This window comes from Chlorocebus sabaeus, chromosome 1 (genome assembly GCF_047675955.1).
Source record: "Chlorocebus sabaeus isolate Y175 chromosome 1, mChlSab1.0.hap1, whole genome shotgun sequence".
Taxonomy (NCBI): Eukaryota; Metazoa; Chordata; class Mammalia; order Primates; family Cercopithecidae; genus Chlorocebus; species Chlorocebus sabaeus.
In genome coordinates this window covers 121,485,683-121,503,787 of record NC_132904.1, presented here as the reverse complement: position 1 = coordinate 121,503,787, position 18,105 = coordinate 121,485,683, and the positions used below count along the sequence as shown (strand labels likewise).

The 18,105-nt window shown below is 37.2% G+C and overlaps 1 protein-coding gene and 1 pseudogene across 4 annotated transcripts in view; both read right to left on the bottom strand.

Annotated features, from left to right (window-relative positions):
* Positions 1–18,105, bottom strand: part of CHEK1 (checkpoint kinase 1) — a 100,815-nt gene that overhangs the window by 63,580 nt on the left and 19,130 nt on the right. For 2 of the 4 annotated variants that reach the window (XM_038005010.2, XM_073022110.1), the window contains exons 12-13: positions 9,726–9,827; positions 8,236–8,358 (exon numbers count right to left, since the gene is read on the bottom strand). In XM_038005010.2, coding sequence (XP_037860938.1) covers positions 8,263–8,358; positions 9,726–9,827 — 198 coding nt within the window. In that variant the 3' untranslated portion in view covers positions 8,236–8,262. Of the gene's footprint in view, positions 1–4,304; positions 8,359–9,725; positions 9,828–18,105 lie in introns of those variants that run through there. The other 2 variants (XM_008021394.3, XM_008021397.3) reach the window with 2 other exon arrangements.
* Positions 13,713–13,855, bottom strand: LOC119626664 (U2 spliceosomal RNA; annotated as a pseudogene).

The following is an 18,105-nucleotide window of genomic DNA, read 5'->3' as shown; positions in this document are numbered from 1 at the left end:
CTCCACATCCTCTCCAGCACCTGTTGTTTCCTGACTTTTTAACTGGTGTTATAATGACAAAATTATAGGAACAGAGAAAAGATTAGTAGTTGCCAGGAAGTGGGAGGAAAGTGACTGTGGCTATAAAAGGTATCATGAGGAATTCTGGTGGTGATGGAAATGTCCTATCTTGATCTTATCAATGCCAATATCCTGGTTATATTATTTTATTGGATATCAGTGGGGAAAACTGAGTAAAAGGTGCATAGGATATCTCAGTATTAACTCTTATAACTATATGCAAATCTACTATCTCTTCAAAGATATGTATGTACATATATTTACACAGAAACACATATATATTATCAAAATAGACAACAATCGTATATAAATTATAAAAGTGTAAAGATCTTTGTCAGAAAGAGGGCAAGAGACTGACCTCAGACTATAATTATCTAGAGTAACCCTCAAAAAAAAACAACAAAAGTATATAGGTTCCAAACTAGTACAGGAGGATAAATAAAATGATTTTAAAAAAATACTAAGCAAGGTTGGGCGCAGTGGCTCACGCCTGTAATCCTGGCACTTTAGGAGGTCAAGGTGGGCAGATAACTTGAGGCCAAGAGTTTGAGACCAGCCTGGACAACATGGTGAAACCCTGTCTCTACTAAAAATACAAAAATTAGCCAGACATAATGGCACACACCTATAATCCCACCTACTGGGGAGGCTGAGGCACAAGAATCACTTGCACCTGGGAGGCAGAGGTGGCAGTGAGCTGAGATGGCACCACTGCACTCTAGGCCTGGGTGACAGAGTGAGGCCCTGTCTCAAAAATAAAATACTAAGCAAGACAAAAAATTTTTTAAGACAAGAAAATGGTAGAAAAGACTGCAAATCCAGTGGACCCAAAGTAAGATGATAGAAATAAATCCAAATATATCAGTAATTACAATGAAAGCAAATGGAATAAATGGTCCATTGAAAACCAAATACTGTCAGATTGGATTTTAAAAATAATTAAGAGGGACATTTTACACATGACTTAGAAAGGTATAAGTAAAAAGACAAAGTTATGCCAGGCCAGGTGTGGTGGCTCACGCCTGTAATACCAGCACTTTGGAGGCCGAGGTGGGTGGATCACCTGAGGTCAGGAGTTTGAGACCAGCCTGACCAACATGGAGAAACCCCATCTCTACTAAAAATACAAAAATTAGCCGGGCATAGTGGCACATGCCTGTAATCCCAGTTACTTGGGAAGCTGAAGCAGGAGAATCACTTGAACCCAGGAGGCAGAGGTTGCAGTGAGTCAAGATCATGCCATTGCACTCCAGTCTGGTCAACAAGAGTGAAACTCCATTTCAAAAAAGTTACGCCACACAAACTTTTTCTTTTTTTGGTTAATAAATCCTTCATGGAAATCATATAAATATTAGCCAAAAGAAATCAAGTAGGGCTAGATTAATACCAAAGAACAAGGCAAAAGTATTATTATATCTATAAAGAAGTTACTTCTAAATAAATAAATGGTTTAATTCACTAAGAAGATATGACAAGTATGCGTCAGTATATAACCTAAGGAAATAGTCCCAAAATGTATAAAGGAAAATTAACAGAACCTAGCCAGGCATGGTGATGTACACTTGTAGTCCCAGCTAGTTGGGACACTGACGCAGGACAATCGCTTGAGCCTAGGAGTCTGAGTCTAGCCTAGGCAATATAGCGAGACCCTGTCTCTTAAAAAAAATAAGAGAACCACAAGTAAAAATACACAAATCCAAATTATAGTAAATTTGAACATGCCTCTCTAGTAATTCATTGAATAAGCAGTAAGGATATATAAGATCTGAATATGATTAACTCAGTTGATTACATGGAGATATATAGAAGCCTGTACCAAACAACTGTAGAAACTATCACCATCAAGCAATTCTACTCGTAGGTACATACCCAAGAAAACTGAAAATGTGTGGACACACACCAAGTTGTAAAAGAATGTGCACAGCAGCCTCATTCATAACCAAGAAGTAAAAAGAACTCAAATGTCCAAATAATGAACAGAATGTACAGTACACACACACACGAAAATTATTCAGCCATAAGGAGTCCTGATACGTGCTACAACACGGAGAATCTTGAAACCATTAAGTGAAAGAAGCCACACATGTATTATACAATTCGATTTATATGAAATGTCTGGAATAAGCAAATCCATAGAGACAAAAATAGGTTAGTATTTTCCAGAGACTGGAGGAAGAAAAAGTGGGGAGTGACTGCTAATGAGTAGGGGAGGTTCTTTCTGAAGTGATGAAATTGTTTTAGAATTTGAGAGTGGTGATGGCTGCATAACTTTGTGAACATACTAAAAACCACAGAAGTGCACTTCAAAGGGGGTACAACACTTTAAAAAGTGAATTTTAAGGTATGTGAATATCTCAGTAAAAACAATTTTTAAATAAAAACAGGCCTGGAAAATCAGAAACATAATTCTAAATGATTTCTGGATCAAAAAATAAATCATATAAAGATCTGAGAACTACAATATAAAAATACAGAAAAAAGTCATAACAACATCAGAAAAAAATTGAGCTGATAACAAAAATAGTACACATAAAAATTTGTGGCATGAAGAAAAATGGCACTTAGGAAATTTATAAAATGCCTACATACAAGATATAATTAACACAGGACTCGTATCTCGAATGTATGTATAGGATATATAGAAGATAGAAGAAAGACCTGAAACTATCATAGCAATCAAACCCACAAATCTAGATTTAGGAAAATCAGAGTAAACCAGCTGGATTCTTCAACCAATAAACTGCAAGAGAAAAAAAAGAAGGGAATAAAGAAGGAACTTACAGACTAAAAGCAACTTAAAAGACATCAATCGATTATTATTATTAAACTTTATTTGGATCTGATTCAATATAAAGTATAAAAAATAATTAAAACATTTGAACACTGGATTGGATATCAATGAAGAACAGTGAAAAAATAACGATCTTTTCAATAACCAGTGCTAAACTGGATAGCCATATGAAGGAAAAAAATGAAACCTCATCTCTACCTCACATTCTACACAAAAGCCAATTTCAGATGAATTATAGACCTAAACAAGCCAAAAAATAGGCCAGGCAGGCATGGTGGCTCACAACTGTAATCCCAGCACTCCGGGAGGCCAAGGCAGGAGGATCGCTTGAGCCCAGGCATTCGAAACCAGCCTGGGCAACAGTGGAATCTGGTCTCTTCAAAAAATAAAAAATCTGCTGCGCATGGCGGTGCATGGCTATAGTCCCAGCTCAGAAGGCTGAGGTGGAAGGATCACTTGGCCCAGGGAGGCCGAGACTGCAGTGAGCTGTTATTGTGCCACTGCACTCCAGCTTTGGAGACACAACAAGACTCTGTCTTAAAAAAACAAACAAAAAAAGCAAAAGCCATAAAGCTTTTAAGAAGATTCATGATTACATGCAAGAAAATCTTCATGAGTTGGAGTAGTGAATGACTCCTTTAATACAAAATATAGAACACTAGACAGAGGAAAGGTCTAAATAGGACATTAAAATTACAAATGTCCATGAAGAATGGAACAATAAGCCACAGAATGGGAGAGTATATATATTCAACACATGTAAATTAACAAAGGACTAGTATGCTGAACATACGAAGAACTGAAATTAAGAAAAAGTAAAGGCAATTAGAACAATAAGCAAAAGACTAGAACAGGCATGTCATAAAATGCTCAACCTCATTTAAACTTAGGAATAAGCAAATTAACACCACACATATATCATTACACAGCAACAACTTGTTAAAACTAGACCAGACTGGGCAACATGGTGAAACCCTGTCTCTACAAAAAATACAAAAATTAGCCAGGTGTGGTGGCACATGCCTGTAGTCCCAGGTACTTAGGAGGCTGAGGCAGGAGGACTGCTTGAGCCTGGGAGGCTAAGGCTGCAGTGAGTCATGTTTGTACCACTGCTCTCTAGCCTGGATAACAAAGTGAGGCCCTGTCCCAAAGGATAAAAAAAACACACACACAATAAAAACAAAAACAACAACTTATACTGACCACACCAACTGTAGGTGAACATTTGGAATACAAGAAACACATTCTGTTGCTATGAACATTCTTATACTTCAGATCATTCCAAACTGTTTTTCCAGTAGCTGTACACTTTTCTCCTATGGAAACACTAATTGGTACAATCACTTTAGAAACTAGTTTGTCATTATTCTATCCTAATACCCAGCTATTCCTCTTCTGGATATATACCTTAGACTCTAGGACCTAGCGAAACAAAATGAACATGTACAAGAATGTTCTTAGAAGAATTTTATAATAGCATCAAACTGTACACATCCAAATATCAATCAGCGGCAGAATAGTTAGTGGGATGTTCATAAATACCATCCTATATAAAAATTAAAATGAATGAATTCAATATGCACAAAAGCATGGCTATAAAGAAAAATCAACACATGAAAAATACAGCAAAAATCATATAAAGTTCATTAATAAAAACTATATCTGTTTAAAATACATAAACTAAATGATATTATTTGCATAAATAGCTGAGAAAACTCTAAAAAACACCAAGGAAAGGATTATCACCAAAGTCTATTTTGTGATTATTTCTGGGAGAAGGAAGTGAGTTGTGGCTGGGAGACTGCATACAGAAGTTTTTAAGGGTCTATAAATGATCTTTCTACAATTGAGTTGTGGTTAAGTGAATGTTAACTTTACAACTGCATATTAAACTGTTCATATTTTAGGTACTTTTATATAATTATGCTTAACAACCACACACACTGTACACACTACACACTCACACACACACACACACACAAACAAGCATAGGTTGATTTTTCTATCAAAATTTGAACTGTTATCTTCAGGTAGTAAATTCTACCCATTTTTATTTTTAATAATAGGAGTATATACCTTCCCACAATATAATGAACATTACAGGAAAATTAAGGCAACTTATATTTACAGAATGCCTTTCTGTGTAAAACAGGACACTATACTCTTCCTACACATTAAAGCATTAAAGATTAACTTTAAAAGGTACTTGTTATCAGTCTCTTTACTGAGGCAATTGCCAGTGTTCAGATAAATGTCAGAGCTAATCCAAATCTGAAACTTGAAATTTCTTTTCCCACCATTCTATACAAATTCCCAATGCAAACAGTTTACTATCCATCTATTCATCTTCCCCTTACAATATTCTGTGGCATCTTCCTCATGGGATGGTCAATTGATTTATTCATGTATTCAACATTCAATCATTCAGTCAACAAATATTTCTTTAGTACTTATTATATTCCAGGTTCTGTTTTTATATAAGTTATACAAGGATGAAAAGGAATGGCAAAATCTAAGCTTACATTTTGGTTGGGGAGGCAGGCAATTAATAATTTCAGACAGTGATCGATTCTATAAAGGAAACAGAATAAAGTGACAATGACTCAGTGGTAGAAACACTGGGGCTGAGATGTGAATGCTCAGTCAGCCGTGCAAACTACTGAAACGGGTTCCACACACAGGGACCACTAAGCATCAAGGCCCTGGAGGGAGGTGTGCCTTAGCAGACAGAAGGCAGGCAACTCTGCCTAGAATCCTCTGTGCAAAAAGGACAGAGGGTGCATTATGGAGGGCCAGGTTAAGTCATAGCAGAAAGTTTAGATTCTAGCCTAGATGCAATAAGAAGCTATTTTAAGTTTTTAAGAAAAAGAGGGCCACAGGAAAATTTATATTAAAAAAAATTTTTAGGGGTTATAAAAAGAAAAGATTCCTTCAGAGGAAGGGAGTTGGCAATGGCAAAAGTGAAAGGGTAAAGACTAGTTTTTATCACAGAAATCCAGGGAGGAGATTAAGGAGATTAAACAGGAGTGGCCAACAATGAAAACAGACATAGACAGCTTCCAGATATGTGCTGAGGATAGATCAGATCAACTGAGTGCTGATTTCTTTGTTGAACAGCTATTTAATCTATACAGTAATATTATCAGGCACATTTCTAGGTGCTGGGTATACGGAACTGAATAGGAAGGAAAGGGTCCCTGATCTCAAGGAGTTTATATATTAGGAGCTTATATATTACATATTCCAATGGGAGAAGCAGAAATTTAATAAACAAAAATATCCTATAATGTCAGGTAAGAAGTATTATGATGAAAAACTAAAGGAAAAGGAGAGACAGAGGATAAGATAAGTCAGGGAAAGACTTTGCAGAGGAAGTGACATTTAAGCAGATACCTAAAGTGAAGCACAAGCCACACAAATATTTGGAAGTAAAGTACTATAGGTACAGGGAACTGCAAGTGAAAAGACCCTAAGGAGGGAATGTGCTTATCTTCTTGTGAGAAGAGCAAAGCCAATGTGGCTAGAGCAGCATGAACAAGGAGTGGAGTGGCACATGAAGCCAGAATAGTGGCCAGGAGACAGATCACATAAAGCTGTAGAGCTTATACACCACGACAGATCACACAGAGCCGTATAGCTTATACACCGAGTTTTGAATTTTATTTTAAGTGTGATAAAAAGCCATGTGAATTGAGAACAGGACAAGGGATATCTGATTGACATTTTAAAAGGATCATTCTGCTTTTCTGGAATATAAACTGCTGAGGGATAAGTAATATAAACAGAGAGATGACAGTGCCTTCAACTGGAGTGGTACTAGCAGAGGTGGGAAGTGCGACATATTTTGAATGTATTTGTTAAATTGAATAGATTCTGCTGGACTGAATGTAGAAAATGGGGGGAAAAAATGAAGGATGACCTAGGGTTTTGGTTTAAGGAACTGAGGAGCTGAAGTAACATTTCTGAGAAGAAGAAAACTAGGAGAGGAACAGGTTGGAGAACAGGAATCAAAAACTGTTTTTGGTCACGAGATGCCTACTAGACATTCAAGTGGAAATGTAAAGTAAGTAAAAGGCTAGAGCTCACAGAAGAGGTTCAAGTCAGTGACTTGAACTGTTTTTGAAAGATACTGACTCAGATAATTCTCAAGAACAAAATTTCTCCCATATTTGAGAATTTATACTGACTCAATTCTTAGGCATACCCTAAATAGTTCAAATAAATAAAACAGGTTCAAATTTATTCTTCCTAAGGGTATACTCCAGTAACACAATTTGCCAGTATACATTAATACGTGATAAACTCTAATCGTAACATTCTACATGTTCTTTGCTTCTGATTAAAATAACTGATTAAGTTTATAATGTTTTACAATTTTAAAAATGTTTATTCATCCAAGCTGGAGTGCAGTGGTGCAATCATAGCTCACTACAGCCTCAAATTTCTAGGCTCATGTGATCCTCCTTTCTCAGCCTCCTAAGTAGCTGGGACTACAGGCAGGGTCCAAGGCTTCAACCTAATATACCCCAAAGTTAATACAGATTTTATTAGAAAAACAAAGTTTTTGTAAGTCTAATAGGTAAAGGAACAAAGAATCAGATCTATTTTTCTTACAGCTTCCTTACTCTTCCCTTCCCTCTTTTATTCTTTATCACCTAAAAGCTTGGTCACTAGTAAGTTCAAAAGGTTAGCTAAAATATGGCTATGAAAGTAGAAAATACAGAAAAATATTTAAGATGTTCAACAGTAATTTTTAGAGTAAGGTTAGTTAAACACTAGAGTTTATGCTCAACTTCTCCTTGAAAGACCGAGTATTTATTTTACTAACTACACTGGAAATAATGCCTACTTGCAATTTTAACTAATCATTATAATTCAAAAACAGGTTTATATAACTGGCCAGGCCCTTTTGAAAATATAAGTATAAATCTTGGGGATATGTTTTGAAGCTGGCTTCGCTTCACAGACTGATAAATCTGTCCAAAAGTCACAAGAATTATGTCTTTATTGGTTCATCTTATAATTAAATCAACATGGAAGAAATATGTACTTTTTGGATTAAACAAAATGTTTTGATAAAAATGGGATATGCGTGTACAAAAGCTGGAAAACTCATGTCCCCTGAAACTTGGTTTCCACAAGATGAGTTTCAAATTCGGATACTAAACACACCTGAATAATCAAATGAATTCTATTCATCCTTTCCCCAAAGTTGTGCTTACAATTAAGATATAGGTATTATTTGTATGCAGAACAAACAAAATAAATTGGAAGATGTTTGGCTAAAGAGGGAAGTGAACACTCAGGAACTACTGTTTGCAGTTTGCAGAATAGGATAATCTTCTCTAGGAAGAATAATGTCAACATAGCAGCACTATATTCACCAGGATTCCCCAGAGCCAATGGTCCGATCATGTGGCAGGAGGCCAAACCTTCTGGCTGCTCACAATATCTATCAGCTTCCCTTTAATCTTCAGGAAGTGTCTCTTGAACTCCAATCCATCACCCTATATTAGAAATAATATTAAAAAATAATGTCAAAACAAAAACAAAAACAAGATTATGCCCTAAAATCAATCTCTTTTTAGTGGCAACAAGAGACAAACATCCTTAGATATGTCTAGCTACAATTTTCTTTTAGGCCTGTTTATGAAGATCAAATATCCTGGCAGAGAAAATTGTTACACATATAATTCTGATGTGGTTTCACGCCCATCACTGTTCCTACTGCACTGAGCTCAGAGAGCAGATAAAGGTGGCATCCTATCTGTTTCAGGTGTTGGTATATCTGGACCTAAGTCATTACAATCCATAGGCAGTGAGGGTTTGGAAACTAAAGATAAGCTGTACAACTAAACTGAAGTCTTGTCGTCATAACACTATTGAACAAAACCAGCAGATTTAGTCATGAGAAGAATTTCATTATACTATGATCTTAATTTAATTCCATAGCAAGCATCTGAAAAACAGTATTGCAGCAAATCTCTAATACAAAGAGTACTGCAGCAAATGCTCCAACATAGCAGCTACTCCTCCAACCCTCTTTAGAGCCACACACAATCTCTCAGAAAATAGAGAAAAATGTTATTTTGGTTTTATATATCAAGGGCTGTAAAACCATAATCTTAGAATCAATAATTTCTAAAGAAATCATCAGAAATATGAACAAAAATCTATACATAAAATATCAATCACAGAATTACTGTTAAAGGTTCATTAAATTATAATGAAATATTTGTCACGAATCATAATTTTTATTAAAAGACAAATTAAGAAAAATATTAAAATACTTCAAAATATTAATGGTGATCCCTGAAAATTTAGAATTATTTTTATTTTCCCATTTTTTGCTTGTCTACATTTTTCACAAAAGCAGAAACTTTTTTTGAGAGAGAGTCTCTCACATTGTTGCCCAGGCTGGAGTGCAATGGCACCATCTCGGCTCACTGCAACCTCTGCCTCCTGGGTTCAAGTGATTCTCCTGCCTCAGCCTCCTGAGTAGCTGGGATTACAGGAGCCCGCCACCATGCCCAGCTAATTTTTTGGTTTTTATTGTAAAGATGGGGTTTCACTATGTTGGGCAGGCTGGTCTCAAACTCCTGACTTCGAGATCTGCCCGCCTCGGACTCCCAAAGTGCTAGGATTACAGGCGTGAGCCACCACACCCAACAAAAACTTTTATAATAAGGAAAACGTCATTTGAAAAAAACAATGTTTGGGAAAAACAGATAACAAAAACACATGCTATAATATTAAATGAAAAAAGCAAGTAACCTTCTATTTACAAATGTCACATATATACAAACATAATGCCATTAAAAAAATTCACATAGAAATATTTCTACAGAAAAAATACAATAAAACATAAAAATACCTTAGAAAGCCGGAAGTCAACCAATATTTTATCATCCATTTCTAACAAATTCACTTTGAAAATGAGTTTATTATTTCTCCTATCAGTTGTTGATACAGTAACCTAAGGCAACAAAAATAAGGTTAAGCCACATGGGTGAGTAGATAATAAACTAGTAAACCCACCATGAAGAACAGAATGGAAGTTCCTCAAAAAACTACAAATAAAACTACCTATATGTTCCAGCAATCCCACTAATGAGATGTCATCCAAAGGAAAGGAAATTATATGGAAGAGACATTTGCATCCCTACAGCATTATTCACAATAGCCAAGATATGGAATCAACCTAGGTATCCAACAAGAGATGAGAGTAGGCCAGGCACTGTGGTTCATACCTATAATCCAGCACTTTGGGAAGCCAAAGCAGGAGGATCGCTTGAGCCCAGGAGTTCAAAACCAAGCTGGGCAACATATCCATACCTCATCTCTACTAAAATTCCCAAAAAATTAGCAGGCATGGTGGTGCATGCCTGTAGGACCAGCTACTCAGCAGGGCTGAGGCAGAAGGGTCACTTGAGCTGAGGAGGTTGAAGCTGCAGTGAGCTATGATTGCGCCACTGTGCTCCAGCATGGGTGACAGAGCGAGACCCTGTCTCAAAAAAACAAAACAAAAAGCCAAGCAAACAAATGAGGATAATATGATAAATATATACACAATGAAATACTACTCAGCCATACAAAGGAATGAAATCCTGTCATTTGCAGCAACATGGGTGGAACTGGAGGACATTATGTTAAGTGAAATAAGCCAGGAACAGAAAATTAAACATCACATGTTTTCACTCATATGTGGAAACAAAAAAACAGTTAATTTCATAGAAGTAGAAAGCCGAACAGAGGATACTAGAGTCTAGGAAGGGGAGAGGGGAGGGAAAGATAGAGATTCATGAAATAATACAAAATTACGGCTAGATAGGAGTAAGTTCTAGACCACTGTAGGATAACTATCCTTAACAATAATAGAGTTTCAAACAGCTAGAAGGATACTGAACATTCCCATCACAAAGAAATGACCAATGTTTGAGATTATTAACACGCTAGTTATCCTGATCTGATCACTATACATTATATGAATCAAAACATCACTATATACCTCATGAATATGTACAATTGTATCAATTAAAACTTGCTGGCTACCTCCATAACAGGAGTAATATTAAGTATGCTGATAATCTCACTCATTCCAGAGCCTCTCTTCTCCCAGTGGGTATGTATGTCCCCAACCCAATCCATCAACGGGGGTGCAGCTCCTAGGGACTGAGTGTATATGAACTCATAGCAACAAAACTTACTGTATTGTACCAAAATACCACTGAAAGAAGAAACAATCAAAGATGAAAATATAATGGGAGGAAAAACAAGATTATTAAAATGTAAGAAAAATGCCTGACTTGTGGCTGAAAAGCTAGAGCGGCAATTCGAAGACAGCAAAGGTCTTGAGAGGCCTTGCAACTTCCACTTTCAGTCTTTTAGAACGTTCCTGTGCCATGTAAAGACGCTCAGCCTAGCTGAGTGATGCGGAAAGAAAGGCTCAGCTAACAGCCAGTGCCAAGACTCCAAACACGGGCGTAAGGATGTTTTAGACCACCAGCCACAGGAAAGACATCAAATGACTACAGCTGGATGAATAAGCCCAAGCAAGATGAGCAGATCTGCCTGAAAAACACAGCCCAAATTACAGAAGTATTTGTAATAATTCTTACTTCAAGAAACTATGAAAACACATAACTATACCATGACTGTACAGCACTGAAATAACATACTATGTTCTGGGAAAATTAACACAAGATATTCAACTCAACACATCTGAATTAAGCTCTTAAATTTCAAAGACAAAAAAAAAAAAATACTTCAAAGAACTGAGAGTGAGTGAATCAAGGAGTGATGTCAGTGAAAATGGCAGAGAAAAGAACTCCAGAAGTCCATTACTCCACAAAAGCAATTTTAAAAACCTGCCAAAACCTGTCAGAATCAACTTTTTCAGAACATTGTAAACTAACTAAAAGCTTGCAGCAACTTATTCAAAACAAGTGAAACTCAGTAAGAACAGTGAGCTTTCTGGTATTGTAACTCACCTTGTTCCCATCCCCTGCTCCTCACTCAGTAGCAGCCTTGAAAATAACGGTCCATATTTCAGGTATAGGTCCAGGTGGGAGCAGAATAAACCTCATTTACAAACTATCTTAAACCGATCTGACCCTCTAAAATGACCTGATCAAAAGGCTTGTGCTGGCCAGGTGCAGTGGCTCATGCCTATAATCTCAACACTTGGGGAGGCCGAGGCAGGTGGATCACCTGAGGTCAGGAGTTCGAGAACAGCCTGACCAACATGGTGAAACCCTGTCTCTACTAAAAATACAAAAATTAGCAGGGTGTGGTGGCAGGTGCCTTTAATCCCAGCTACTTGGGAGGCTGAGGCAGGAGAATCGCTTAAACCTGCCTGGGAGGCAGAGGTTGCAGTGAGCTGAGATCGCACCATTGCACTCCAGACTGGGAAACAGAGCGAGACTCCATCTCAAGAAAAAAAGGCTTGTCTTTATTTCGCCTTTGTAACTGTAACTCACCTTGCACTAAAGCTGCTCCTGGGTAGCATTTGTGGAAAACACAGGAAAATGCTTTAGTCTCTGTTGCCTGAAGCAATGATAGCAACTGGGGCAAACAGACTACCCAAGAAGTTTGGAAGAAGAGGTTAGGGAGTGAGATGTTTCTGAGCAATAGGACTCTGAAAAGGTCCAACATATTCCTGGGAATGTAAAAAGACACACCCATGACCAGGGCAGTACACGTGCTTAGGAAAGAGCTGAGAAGGCCCCGAAGCTCTACATGTGCCCTGACTTTGCATTTTGCACAGGCAGATAGTGAAGGCTGAAGCAACGCTGTAAACTTCTCGGTTGAGTGTTGCAGGTGTGCCCCAACACAAACACAGAACCCCTCTGCAGATTTTTTGTTTTTGGTACACAGAATTTAAGGAAATCTCTGTCCAATCATTAGCTGATCACTACAACTAATGGGACAGAAACTGCACAGTCATGCATGACAAACAATACCAACTTTAAAAAATTGCATCAGAAAAATCACTAGGGCTGGGTGCGGTGGCTCCCACCTGTAATCCCAGCACTTTGGAGGCTGAGGCGGGTGGCACCTGAGGTCAGGAGTTCGAGACCAGCCTGGCCAACATGATGAAACCCCGCCTCTAATAAAAACACAAACAATTAGCCGGCCATGGTGGTAGGCGCCTGTAATCCCAGCTACTCGGAAGGCTGAGGCAGGAGACTCGCTTGAACCCACAAGGTGGAGGTTGCAGTAGCCAAGATCACACCATTGCACTCCAGCCTGGACAACAAGAGTGAAGCTCCATCTCAAAAAAAAAAGAAAAAGAAAAAGAAAAAAATCACTAAAAAGAACAGCTACATCAAGCAGTAACAAACACTGGCAAGAGGGGAAACTCTGACTTCTGGAGTTGCCACATATTGCCACAATATGTACAGTTTTCAACAAAAAATTACAAAGCATGTAAGGAAACAAAGTATGGCCCACATAAAGGAAAAACAGCAACCAAAACTGTCCCTGAGGAACATAAAGAAAGAATAAAGAAAAGTGAACAGAGTCTAAGAACTGTGGTACGTCAAGTATCCCAACAATACACATAATGAGTCCAAGAGGGAGAGGAGAGTTAGGTACAAAAAAAAATCTGAAGAAATAATGGCCAAAAACTTCCCAAGTGTGATTAAAAACATTAATTTACATATCCGAGAAGCTCAGTGAACTCCAAATAGAATGAACAAAGAAATTCACACCAAGATACATCATAGTCAAACTGTGGTCAACCGAGAAACATAAAAGCAGCAAGAGAGCAGCAATGTCTCACGTAAAAGGGATCCTCAGTAAGATTAACAGCTGATTTCTCATCAGAAACCACAAAGGCTAGAAGGCAGTAGTGGCATAATCAAAGTGCTGAAAGACAAAAGTTATTAAGAATTCTATATCCAGCAAAACTACCTGTCCAAAAAGTGGAAGATAAATTAAGGCACTTTAAACTGATAGGAATAGATACTACATTTGATCTTAGCCAAAAGGCTGAGAAGCGATTTTTTTTTTGAGACAGTCTTGCTCTGTCACCCAGGCTGGATAGCAGTTTGTGCAATCAGATCACGTTCACTGCAGCCTCAATCTCCCATGGCTCAGGCTATCCTTCCACCTAAAGCCTCCCCAGTAGCAGGGGTTACAGGCGCACACCACAACGCCCTGCTAATTTTTTAAATATTTTCAGTAGACATGGGGTTTCACCATGTTGGTCAGGCTGGTCTCAAACTCCCGGCCTCAAGTGATCTGCCCGCCTCAGCCTCCTAAAGTGCTGTAATTATAGGTGTGAGCCATGACACCTGGCTAAGGTACTTTAGATTGAAAGACACAAATAGGCTAAAAGGAAAAGGAAAAAAAAATAGAGCATGGAAACAATAACCAAAAGAGAGTTGGTAGCTCGGTATGGTGGTATATGCCTGCAGTCCCACCTACTTGCGAGCCCAAGGCAGGAGGGTCACTTGAGCCCAGGAGTTTGAGGCTGCATTGCACTATGATCGTACTGCAAGTAGCCACTACACTCTAGCCTAGGCAACATAGTGAGACTCCATCTAAAAAAAGGAAAATACACAAGATAGCTAGTGAGCTGATATGGATATACTAACATTAGAAAAAATAAACAGACTGATGAAAACTGTCAATTTAGCTGGGCATGGTGGTGCACACCTATAGTATCCACTACTCAGGAGGATCACTTGAGCCCAGAAGGTCAAATCCAGCCTTGTCAACACAGAGAGAAACAAAAACGTTTTTTAAAAGTTAGCTGGTTATGGTAGTGCACACCTGTAATTCCAGCTACTTAAGAGGCTGAGGTGAGAGGATCACCTGGGCACAACAGGTCAAGGTATTAATATATTATATTAATAAAGGGGAAAAAAATCCACATGATTATCTCAATAGATGGAGAAAACATTTGACAAAATCCAATACTCTTTCATCATAAAAACAAAAACCCCACAGCTAACATCATACTTAATGCTGAAAGACTCAAAACTTACTCCTAAGATCAAGAACAAGACAAAGATGTCCACTCTATTTCTGTTCAATACAATGTTGGGAGTCCTAGCCAAGACAACTAAACAAAAAGAACTAAAACGCATCTAGGTTTTAAAAAAAAAAAAAGTAAAACAATTTCCTGTATCTCTACTGATAAACAATGTAATTTTTTTTTTTGAGATGGAGTCTCACATTATCGTCCCGGCTGGAGTGCAGTGGTACGATCTCGGCTCACTACAACCTCTGCCTCCCAGGTTCAAGCGATTCTCCTGCCTCAGCCTCCCGAGTAGCTGGGATTACCAGCACCTGCCACCATGCCCAGCTAATTTTTTGTATTTTTAGTAGAGATGGGCTTTCACTGTGTTGGCCAGGCTGGTCTCAAATGCTTGACCTTGTGATCCACCTGCATTGGCCTCTCAAAGTGCTGGGAATACAGGCGTGAGCCATCACGCCCGGCCAAATAATGTAATCTTAATATATAAAAAAACCTAAAGAATTGGTCAAAAAAACTACTGGAGTTAATGAATTCAGCAAATTTTCAGGATACAAGATCAATACACAAAATTCATTTGCATATATACTATCAACGAACAATTTGAAAATAAAATTTAAAAATTCCATTTACATCAGCATCAGGATTTAAATAAATAAATAAATAAACAGGATTACATTTAACCTAGGAAGTGCGAGACTTGAACATTGAAAACTACTAAATATTCTTGAAAGAAATTAAAGACCATAAAAAAAAGGGAAAAAAGGCCCCATGTTATTGGATTGCAAGAGTTACTATTACAGGTTTAGCATCCTTAATCTAAAATCTGAAATTCAAAATGTTCCAAACTCCAAAACTTTTCGGGTGCTGGCATGATACCACAAATTGAAAATTTCATACCTGATAAGTTTGCTTTCTGATAGTTCAATGTACAAACTTTGTTTCATGCACAAAATTATTTAAAACATTGTATAAAATTACCTTCAGGTTATCTGTATAAGGTATATATGAACCACAAACAAAATTATTCATGTTTCAACTTGAGTCCCATCTGTAAGTTATCTCAATATGTATATGCAAATATTCCAAAATCCAAACAAATGTAAAATCCACAAAACTTTTGGTCCCAAGCACCTCGAATAAGGAATATTCAATCTGTACTAAAATGGAAATACTCCCCGAGTTAATCTACAGATTCAATGTAATCTCTTTTAAAATTCCAATTTTTTTTCTTGTAGAAATAAGACAATCCTAAAAGACAGAAAAACAAGGGGCCACAAATAACCAAAATACCTTGAAAAAAAGAACAAACTTGGACAACTCATACTTTCTAATGTCAAAACTCACTACAAAGCTACAGTAATCAAAATAGTGTGGTAGTGGCATAGCATAGACATATAGATCCATGAAATAAAGAATTGAGTCCATGGGGGAAGAAAAAGAAAAGAAAAAAAGAAGAATTGAGAGTCCAGAAATAAACCCATACATCTATGACCAATTCATTTTCAGCAAAGGTGCCAAGACCATCTAATAGGAAAAGATGTCTTCAACAAATGGTGCCGGAAAAACTAAATATTCACATACAAACATTTGCATTTGGACCCTACCTCATACTATATACAAATATTAACTCAAAATGGACAAAGACCTAAATGTAAGAGCTAAACTTTAAGACTGTAGTCCCAGCTACTTAGGAAGCTGGGACTCCTAAAAGAAAGCATAAAGTATAAATCTTTACAATTTTATATTAGGCAACAGTTTCTTAAATTTGGCACTAAAAGCATAGGCAACAAATGAGAAATTATAGATCCACTGGAATTCATCAAAATCTAAAACTTGTGTACATCAAACGACACTAACAAGAAAACGAAAAGAATGGAAGAATTTTTCCCACAGAATGGGGTATTTGCAAATCAGGTATCCGACAAGGTTCTAGTGTCCAGAATGTACAAAGAACTCTAACAACTCAACAATAAAAACAATCCAGTTAAAATATGGACAAAAGATCCAGATACTGTTATAAAGAAATGGCCAATAAGCATGTAAGAATATGCCCAAGATCATTAGTCTTTAGAGAAAGGAAAATCAAAAGCAAAATGAGATAACATTTCATACACACTAGGATAGCTATAGCAAAAAGGGGAGGCAATAAGTGTTGGCAAGGATGTAGAGAAATTGGAACCCTCTTACATTACTGATGGAGATGTAAAATGGTACAGATGCTTTGGAAAAATCATTTCGCAGTTTCTCAAAAAGTTAAATGAAGAGTTACCATATGCTCCAGCAATTCTACTCCTCCATATATATCTAAGAAATTAAAAACATATGGTCACACAAAAACTGGTACAAGATTGTTCATAGCAGTATTATTCATAAAGACCAAAAAGTAGAAACAACCCAAATGTCCATCAATGGATGAATGGATAAACAAAATGCAGTACATACACACAATGGAATATTATTCAGTCATAAAAAGGAATAGAGTACTGATAAATGCTATGAACTTTGAAAACATTATGCTAAATGAATGCAGACAGACCCAAAGGACTACATGTTATATGATTCCATTTGTATAGAATGTCCAAAGAGGCATTCCCTGAAGACAGAAAGTAGATTCGAAGTTGCCTGGGAATGGAGGAAGAAAGGAATAAGGAGTGACTGCTAGGTGGTACAGAGGTTTGGGGTTTTTTTCCCCCTGTGGTGATGCAATGCTCTGGAATTAGGGGCGATGGTTGCACAACTTTGTGAATATGCTAAAAAGCACTGCATTTTGCATTTTAAAATGGTTAAAGTGATGATTCTTATGGTAAGAAAATTTTATCTCTGAGTCTACCTGAAAAACAGTGAATCACTCATGTGAGTAAGAAGACTATCAGGCTGACCTCAGATTTCTACACAGTAACAGTTCCCCCTAACTTTTAATTTTCAAAACTCAAATCTACAGAAAAACTGAAAGAAGAATACAATAAATAACCATATACTCTTCATTGGCCTTATCTACTAGATATGTGGGTGTTTATTTGCCTTTATGTAATTGTTTGCCCTTTATTTTTTTTAATTTTAAGCTGAAAGAAGATATCACTTCACTTCAACTTTGCTTCCACATGTTTCTCCTTGGAACAAGGGCATTCTCCTACAAACCACAGTATTATCACACCTGAGAAATCTGATGCTGATACAAAAACATTACCTAATATACAGTCCATATTCAAATTTCCCCAATTGTTCCAATAATGTCCGTTGTAGTTTTTTTTTTCTTTTTCCCCAAATA